The 9,853-nt window shown below is 40.8% G+C and overlaps 3 protein-coding genes across 5 annotated transcripts in view; all 3 read left to right on the forward strand.

Moving 5' to 3' along the window:
• Nucleotides 1–9,853, forward strand: part of LOC120567230 (protocadherin alpha-3-like) — a 56,064-nt gene that overhangs the window by 21,775 nt on the left and 24,436 nt on the right. The gene's annotated exons all lie outside the window — the stretch shown is intronic.
• LOC120567189 (protocadherin alpha-C2-like) overlaps nucleotides 1–9,853 on the forward strand; it is a 153,391-nt gene that overhangs the window by 8,292 nt on the left and 135,246 nt on the right. The window contains exon 1 of one of the 3 annotated variants that reach the window (XM_039814064.1): nucleotides 6,830–9,321. The exons of the other annotated variants lie outside the window; for them this stretch is intronic. Coding sequence (XP_039669998.1) covers nucleotides 6,961–9,321 — 2,361 coding nt within the window. The 5' untranslated portion in view covers nucleotides 6,830–6,960. Of the gene's footprint in view, nucleotides 1–6,829; nucleotides 9,322–9,853 lie in introns of those variants that run through there. 3 annotated transcript variants of the gene reach the window in all.
• LOC120567236 (protocadherin alpha-8-like) overlaps nucleotides 3,608–9,853 on the forward strand; it is a 30,682-nt gene continuing 24,436 nt past the window's right edge. Inside the window, exon 1 of the mRNA XM_039814146.1 lies at nucleotides 3,608–6,216. Coding sequence (XP_039670080.1) covers nucleotides 3,856–6,216 — 2,361 coding nt within the window. The 5' untranslated portion in view covers nucleotides 3,608–3,855. The remainder of the gene's footprint in view (nucleotides 6,217–9,853) is intronic.

Genomic DNA, 9,853 nt, shown 5'->3' on the forward strand with positions numbered 1-9,853 from the left:
TGGAGCTTGCTGTGTTCCTGGTTTGTATTTGGGGGATCGAATTGATTGATGTCCAAGGTTATGAAGCAAGACTAATTTCTACATGGCAAACACTCTGATACTGTTAATTGGAATGATTTCATAAGTATTTTTACAATGGCAATCGAAGCGATCTTCATGTGGTGTATGTCTAATACGGTCGTGGTTTAGGTGAGTGCAGGCTGTCGCTGTCCGTGGTGCTGAAACATTCTTAAGCCAGTCCCTCTTTTTTGGCACAATTTGAGGCATGGCAGTAACCGGTAATATAATGTAAGGTAAGAGTTATGTCTCCACGCACTCTCTCTTAATTGAAGGCGGCATCTTTGCCTGAACTTGTCCCAACTTGGCTTTTTAAGTGGGAATATGGCAGGCCGCTTGTCTTCATTGTTAAAAACTCTTTTTCGTGCAAAGTCCACTTTTTAATACATTGTTGCTATTATTTTTAAATACAGTACTGCAGTGTGATTCTCTATCACTTGGTGTCAGTATAGTAACAAATAATGCTTTCATATGTTTTCGTCATAGCCACGAGACCCATCCCCTTCCTCTTTAGAGTCTAAAACCATCACTGACAGAACCGTATACGTGCTGACGGCTGGAATACACAATTTAGCGTTAAAAAATATCTAATGCTCTGTTGGAGAATGGTTGGATTATGACAACGAATGTGACGAAGGAAGTGCATGTTAGAATAGGAGTATAGATATTTGAAAGCTTTTTATTTCATTTTAAATGTTTCATCTTCACATCATGAAACAAAGACGCCGCCAAACATGGAGTAAGCGGACAAAGTGGGTTGCCTATATGATGGTTTTGGTTACGTTTTGGAGCAGAGCTTCAGGACAATTCCGATATTCCATCTCCGAGGAAGAGAAAGAAGGAACTGCTGTTGGAAATATAGCTAAGGATTTAGGTGTTGATAAGACCACACTGAAGGACAGAGGGTACCGTATTGTCTACGGCACGACAGAGCCTCCTTTTCGAGTAAACCAGGATGATGGTATCTTGTATGTAAACCGGAAAATTGACAGAGAGGAAGTGTGCGACCGAAGTAAGGTTTGTCTAATCGATTTTAAAGCTGTGTTAGAAAACCCCCTGGAGGTGCACTATATAGCAGTGGAGATTCTGGATGTAAACGACCACGCACCAAGCTTCCCCGAAAGAGAAAAGATGTTAGAAATTTCTGAATCTGCATTACCAGGAGCAAGATTCCAGTTACAAGCTGCGCGTGATGCTGATAGTGGTTCATTATCCGTTCAGCAGTATAAGTTAAGTCTGAATGAACATTTTCGTTTGGAAGTGAAAGATCGTGGTGAGGACCGTAAAACTCCTAGTTTAATTCTTCAAAAGCCACTTGATAGAGAATCTGCCAAGACCCATGCATTACTTCTGACAGCCATTGATGGAGGTAAACCTCCACGATCCGGTAACATGACAATAATTGTTGATGTTTCCGATGTCAATGATAACCCCCCAGTTTTCACCCAGGATTCATATACAGTGCAGCTAAAAGAAAACTCTCCTATTGGTACAAATGTAATCCAAGTTAATGCAACTGATTTGGATGAAGGTTCAAATGGTGAAGTTGTATATTCATTTGGAAATGATGTGGATGCACGGGCCCGTTCACGTTTTAATTTAAATTCAATGACTGGAGTAATTACTGTAGCAGGGGCCATAGATTTTGAAGAATGTAGCAGATACGAAATTGATATCCAGGCATCCGACAAAGGTGCGGCTACACTAGCTACGGAAAAAAGTGTTATTATACACATTGTTGATGTAAACGACAATGCACCAGAGATTGAGGTCACATCTTTTTCTCGTGCACTCCCGGAAGATTCGAAACCAGGAACCACAGTAGCCTTAATTAGTGTTAAAGATTCGGACTCTGGTCTCAACGGAAAAGTTATGTGTTACATAAGCCAAGATATTCCTTTCACGCTCACTCCATCTTTACAAAATAACATGTATTCTCTGGTAACAAAATTGCTTTTGGATCGAGAGCAGCAATCGCAATATATTGTCACAATTGTAGCTAAAGACGCAGGTGCACTATCTTTATCATCAGAAAAAACTATACACATGGATGTGTCAGATGTGAATGACAACAACCCAGTGTTTTCACATAACCCATATACTTTCTACATAACTGAAAATAACAACCCGGGAGCCTCTATTTTATCCGTGACAGCGCGTGATGATGACGAGGGCAGTAATGCTGTTATTTCATATCTTATATTAAGGGACACAGGCGGAGACCATTTGTTTACCTCTTTTATAAATGTTAACAGTGAAACTGGAGATATTTCAGCACTAAAAAGTTTTGACTTTGAAACACTGAAAACGTTCCAGTTCCAAGTTGTTGCCACAGATTCTGGAACTCCGTCACTAAGCAGCAACGTCACAGTGAACGTGTTCATTCTGGATCAGAACGACAACGCTCCAGTCATCCTGTATCCAGTCAGCTCTAACGGTTCTGCTGAAGGTGTGGAGGAGATTCCCCGCAATGTGAACGCAGGACACTTGGTGACTAAAGTCAGAGCCTATGACGCTGATATAGGATATAACGGCTGGTTACTGTTTTCACTGCAGGACGTTACTGACCACAGTCTCTTTGGTTTGGACCGCTATACAGGACAGATCAGAACACTTCGCTCATTCACAGAGACAGACGAGGCGGAGCATAAACTGGTCATACTGGTGAAAGACAATGGGAACGTTTCACTCTCAGCAACAGCTACTGTGCTTGTCAAAGTGGTGGAGCCCAAAGAGGCTTTTGCTGCTTCTGATATTAAAAGTGCAACAAAGGATGAGGAGGAGAATAATGTGACTTTTTACCTGATGATAACTTTGGGCTCAGTTTCAACACTTTTTCTCATCAGTATCATCGTGCTGATTGCAATGCAGTGCTCCAAAACCACAGACTATACTTCTAAATATCTACAAGAGACTAATTATGATGGGACACTGTGTCACAGCATCCAGTACAGATCTGGAGACAAACGGTACATGCTAGTAGGACCCAGAATGAGTATAGGATCTACTATAGTCCCCGGCAGCCATGCGAATACACTAGTGCTGCCTGACAGGAGAGGGACATCTGGAGAGGTAAGATTAATGTTTTTGATGTTTTCATTTCCCCGTCCCCTACATAGCCTAATTAACACTTGGTGTGAAAATCTTCTTTTTTTTCAAGGACCCTTTAGCACTGATTTTTTTTCTCTATGACTAGCAGAGGAGCTACACCTTTTGTGTGTTTTGCTTACATACATACGTTCGTTCTGATCGTGGGTCACTTGCTAATCACATAATGGTGCTTGTATGGTATGTTATTTTACAATGTATTGACTGCTTCGTTGATGAGTGGTAGAGTGATTTCCTCAAATGGATGTATTACTTTATTATGCCGGAAATATAAATAGAAAGATCAAGGTTACAACATGTGCTTAAGCCTTTTCTCTCTGTCAAAAGTCAAAGCAGGTCTATATGTCTCAATACTCTGAACATGTGAAGATTGTCTTCGATGTGTTAACTGACCACTACTGTAATCTGTGGAAATAACGATTCCAACGCTTGGTGTCAGTGTAGTTTAGTGATTCTGTGCATCTGGCAGCACTTTACGTCACGAGCTTTATTTGGAGCGAGCCCTTGCATTTTACTCAAACAGCATACTTGAGCGCAAAATCGCTATTGGCAGCAGCCATTGTTTCATTTTCAGCCGTTTTGTAAAAAAACAAAAAACAAAACAGACGTCGGTCATTCAGAAACATAGCGGATTAAGTTTAATTTATATAACGACGTAGTTAAAGGACTGTTCTTTATCGCCTTCGGGTCATGGAACAAAGAGGACGCAAAGCATGGAGGGAGCTACAGTTTTGGTTTGCCTTCATGCTTATTCTGGATATTATATGGAGCGGAGCTTCTGCACAGATCAGATATTCAGTATCGGAGGAGGTTCAAGATGAAACCGTCGTAGGGAATATAGCTAAGGATTTGGGGCTAGATAAGAGTACACTAAAGGACAGAGGATATCGCATTGTAGCAGGCTCAACTGAACCCCTGTTTCAAGTGAATCAAGATAACGGTATATTGTATGTGAAAAGAAGAATAGACAGAGAGGAGGTGTGCGAACGGACAAGCCCATGTTTGATCAATCTGAAAACCGTGCTAGAAAACCCGCTGGAAATCCATTACGTGGCAGTGGAAATACTGGATATAAATGATCACTCGCCTGTTTTTCCAGAGAAAGAGAAGAGGCTTGAGATCTCTGAGTCGGCCTTACCAGGAGCGAGATTTCAACTACAAGCTGCGCGCGACCCCGACGTAAGCCAGTTCTCCATTCAGCAATATAGGCTCAGCCATAACGAATATTTTAGATTAGAAGTGAAGGATAGAGGCGAGGACCGTAAAGTACCATTTTTAGTTCTGCAGAAGCAGTTAGATAGAGAAACAGTGGGAAGACTTAAGCTACATCTAACAGCCGTTGATGGAGGAAAACCAGTGAAGTCTGGCGCTATAGAAATTATTGTGGATGTACTTGATGTTAATGACAACTCCCCGGTGTTTACCAAAGAGTTTTATTCTGCCACACTCAAAGAAAACGTTCCCGTTGGCACTGTGGTGATACAGGTAAATGCAACCGATTTGGACGAGGGTGCAAATAGTGAAATTATATATTCATTTGGTAACGAAGTTGATACAAAATTAATGGATGTCTTTAGTATAGACGAAAACACTGGTGAAATTAAAGTAACCGGTAAGATAGACTTCGAGGAAAGTAAAAGTTATGAAATTGACATTCAGGCGTCCGATAAGGGACCAGTTCCTCTAACAACAGACAAAAGCGTTATGATAAATATTATTGATGTTAATGATAATGCACCTGAGATAGAAGTGACATCATTTTCTAGCTCTATCAAGGAGGATTCAAAGATAGGAACTACAGTGGCTCTGATTAGTGTCAGTGATTTAGACTCTGGAATCAATGGTAAAGTCATTTGCACAATCAGAGAAGAAGTGCCTTTTACTTTATCTCCATCATTACAAGAAAACATGTACGCTGTTGTAACCAGGTCACAGTTGGACAGGGAAAATGTTTCCCAATTTGATGTCACAATTATTGCGAAAGACACAGGTGATCCGTTATTTTCAACTGAAAAGACCATAAGCGTCGTAGTATCAGATGTAAATGACAACAGTCCAGAGTTTTCATCAAGACCCTATGTATTTTATATTACCGAGAACAACAGCCCCGGAGCAACAGTATTTTCAGTAAAAGCTTCTGATCGTGATGAAAGTGATAACGCTCTCATTTCATATCATATTTTCAGAGAAACAAGTGGGGATAATACATTGATCTCATTGTTAAATATCAACTCTGAAACTGGAGATATTTTGGCGCTAAAAAGTTTTGACTTTGAAACACTGAAGACATTCCAGTTCCAAGTTGTTGCCTCAGATTCTGGAACTCCGTCACTAAGCAGCAACGTCACAGTGAACGTGTTCATTCTGGATCAGAACGACAACGCTCCAGTCATCCTGTATCCAGTCAGCTCTAACGGTTCTGCTGAAGGTGTGGAGGAGATTCCCCGCAATGTGAACGCAGGACACTTGGTGACTAAAGTCAGAGCCTATGACGCTGATATAGGATATAACGGCTGGTTACTGTTTTCACTGCAGGACGTTACTGACCACAGTCTCTTTGGTTTGGACCGCTATACAGGACAGATCAGAACACTTCGCTCATTCACAGAGACAGACGAGGCTGAGCATAAACTGGTCATACTGGTGAAAGACAATGGGAACGTTTCACTCTCAGCAACAGCTACTGTGCTTGTCAAAGTTGTGGAGCCCAAAGAGGCTTTTGCTGCTTCTGATGTTAAAAGTGCAACAAAGGATGAGGAGGAGAATAATGTGACTTTTTACCTGATGATAACTTTGGGCTCAGTTTCAACACTTTTTCTCATCAGTATCATCGTGCTGATTGCAATGCAGTGCTCCAAAACCACAGACTATACTTCTAAATATCTACAAGAGACTAATTATGATGGGACACTGTGTCACAGCATCCAGTACAGATCTGGAGACAAACGGTACATGCTAGTAGGACCCAGAATGAGTATAGGATCTACTATAGTCCCGGGCAGCCATGCGAATACACTAGTGCTCCCTGACAGGAGAGGGGCATCTGGAGAGGTAAGATCAACAGTTTGACTCTTCCTCCTGCATGATTGCTTTCAAGCTGATTTACGTTTTATGCTGATATATGTCTTATGTTGCGTATTGTTAAGGTATTAAACGTATTCAATGATTAGAAATGTTTTCAAGCTGAAAATAGAAATAGTGCCAAATTAAGGGCTACGGATATGCAGGTGGTTACTTTCTCAGTCCTTGGTGCTGATTTTCTTTCTCCCTTTTTTTCTCATCAGTTTACGATCATTTCGATGGGCGTCACAAGTTAAAAAGCCTTTCGGGAACAAACTAAATTTGGTCAATTGTTAAAATGGATTTGCCATCACTCTATATATGCTTTTTGGATATAGATATACACAGGATAGAGATTTCAGAAATGGATATTAGAGCAGCCGGGGTGCATAATGTATAATTGACAACCTGAGTGTTTGTGGTCATGTCTGTAGATTAATGGGGTCTTCGAAATTCTCTCACTTGCAATGAAAAGAGAGATCGCATGGTGTCAGTGCACGAAAACATAAGTGCTTCACAAGAGCTCATGTCAGCTGCATTGTATGAGACGCCCATTGATGATTTTACTAGTTCAACATAGCACCGTCGTTTGTGAGGTGACGGTTTATCCATTGTAAAATTGTCTATATTTCATATTTATTGAGAAGAGAAAAACGACTATACATGCTACTGCGCACGATGCTGTTTTTCTGATGCCATTATTTTTTTCATGAAGGATTGTTACAATTTTCGTTGATGACCATGGAACAAAGAAAGTGCAAGCCAGGAAGGGTGATACGGCGGTGGCTCTGTTTCGTGGTTGTTGTGCTTTTGTGGAGCGTGGCCTCGGCGCAAATACGATATTCAATTTCTGAGGAAGTCAATGAAGGAACTGCGGTTGGGAATGTTGCAAAAGATCTGGGATTAGACAAAAGCACGTTAAAAGACAGGAAGTATCGGATTGTTTCTAGTGCAACGGATCCTCTTTTCCATGTACATCAGAACGATGGCATCCTGTATGTGAGCCGACAGATTGACAGAGAGGAAGTATGCGAGCGAAGCAGTACATGTTTGCTTAATCTGAAAACAGTGCTCGAAAATCCGCTGGAGGTCCACTATATTGGAGTTGAGATTTTGGATGTAAATGATCACTCTCCAAGCTTCCCAGATGAAGAGAAAAAGTTGGAAATGTCAGAATCTGTGTTAAGTGGAACACGCTTTCAGCTACAAGCCGCACGAGATCCAGACAGTGGCCATTTCTCCGTGCAACAATATAAACTCAGCACAAACGACCACTTCCGTTTGGAAGTTAAGGATAAGGGAGAAGATGGTAAAATACCAATATTAATCGTACAAAAATCTTTAGATAGGGAGTCTGCGGGATGTCACTCATTAGTGCTGACTGCACTGGATGGAGGGAAACCTCCGAAATCTGGCGAGATGAATATTCTAGTAAAAGTTTTAGATGTAAATGATAATGCGCCTGTTTTCTCTAAAGATGTTTATTCTGTGATGCTCGATGAAAACGCTCCAGTAGGTACAACAGTCATACAAGTGAATGCAACGGATTTAGATGACGGACCGAACGGAGAAGTGGTTTACTCATTTAGCAACAGCGTAAATAATAGGTTATTTAAACTGTTTGAAATAACTCCATCAACAGGCGAGATACTTGTAAAAGGTCCGATAGACTATGAGCACAAGGATAAATATGAAATTGAAATACAGGCAGCAGATAAAGGTCTCGCTCCTCTAACAACTGAAAAAAGTGTGGTTATTAAGATAGTTGACCTTAATGATAATGCACCCCAGATTGAAGTCACCTCGTTTTCAAGCTCCATCCCCGAAGATTCCAGACCAGGCACTACAATTGCCCTTATCAGTGTTAATGACTTGGACTCTGGTCTCAATGGAAAAGTTAGTTGCTTTTTGCTTGAGGATGTTCCTTTTATGTTATCGCCATCGTTACAAGACAAAATGTATTCATTAGTAACGAAAATGCCTCTGGATAAAGAGAAACAATCACATTACGTTCTAACGATAATTGCAAAGGATTCTGGCCAACCAGCGTTATCATCTGAAAACACGATACATGTTGTTGTATCAGATGTAAATGACAACAGTCCAGAGTTTTCACTGACTCCATATACTTTCTATGTCACTGAAGCTAATGAGCCAGGTACCTCTGTGTTTTCTGTTAAAGCTTTTGATCGTGATGAGAACGACAACGCACTTGTTTCCTATCATATTCTCAGAGACTCAAGCGCTGATAAATTAACTTCATTTCTCAACATAAACTCTGAAACTGGAGATATTTTGGCACTAAAAAGTTTTGACTTTGAAACACTGAAGACTTTCCAGTTCCAAGTTGTTGCCACAGATTCTGGAACTCCGTCACTAAGCAGCAACGTCACAGTGAACGTGTTCATTCTGGATCAGAACGACAACGCTCCAGTCATCCTGTATCCAGTCAGCTCTAACGGTTCTGCTGAAGGTGTGGAGGAGATTCCCCGCAATGTGAACGCAGGACACTTGGTGACTAAAGTCAGAGCCTATGACGCTGATATAGGATATAACGGCTGGTTACTGTTTTCACTGCAGGACGTTACTGACCACAGTCTCTTTGGTTTGGACCGCTATACAGGACAGATCAGAACACTTCGCTCATTCACAGAGACAGACGAGGCTGAGCATAAACTGGTCATACTGGTGAAAGACAATGGGAACGTTTCGCTCTCAGCAACAGCTACTGTGCTTGTCAAAGTTGTGGAGCCCAAAGAGGCTTTTGCTGCTTCTGATATTAAAAGTGCAACAAAGGATGAGGAGGAGAATAATGTGACTTTTTACCTGATGATAACTTTGGGCTCAGTTTCAACACTTTTTCTCATCAGTATCATCGTGCTGATTGCAATGCAGTGCTCCAAAACCACAGACTATACTTCTAAATATCTACAAGAGACTAATTATGATGGGACACTGTGTCACAGCATCCAGTACAGATCTGGAGACAAACGGTACATGCTAGTAGGACCCAGAATGAGTATAGGATCTACTATAGTCCCGGGCAGCCATGCAAATACACTAGTGCTCCCTGACAGGAGAGGGACATCTGGAGAGGTAAGAGCTTTTTAAGGGCAAAATGTGGATAACTAACTGTATTGTTTGTTTACTAAACATATCAACGATGCCTCATGGGTAATGTTTTTAGATAGCATGGCACTGAATTTGTTGGCTTCCCTGGTTCCCTGACAATTGTGACCTCATGTCCTTTTTAGGATTTTTTTATAGAGGTAATTAAGGTTGACATAAACAAATGAAATACAATTTTATTTATTATTATGGTGGTCAATACCTTTATCAACTATATCATAACAATTCGGACTTCATAGCTGGTTTGACATTCTGAAATTTTTCTTGGGCAATGATATAAACAATGCTCTTTGCTCCTTTATTTTGCTCCAGTATTTTTAATTGTTTTAGGTTGAGTTCGTATCTTATCTAATTATACCTTCCACAACCTTTTTTCATTTCTTAATCTAGATTAATAATATAAAATTGCGGAGGAGCAAATGAAAGATGGCCTATTTCCGATTGGTGTGTGTGCTTCGTCAATATACTCAGCAATGAACGGCACATGGCGAAAGAGTAA

Source organism: Perca fluviatilis, chromosome 10 (genome assembly GCF_010015445.1).
Source record: "Perca fluviatilis chromosome 10, GENO_Pfluv_1.0, whole genome shotgun sequence".
In the NCBI taxonomy this organism is placed as follows: Eukaryota; Metazoa; Chordata; class Actinopteri; order Perciformes; family Percidae; genus Perca; species Perca fluviatilis.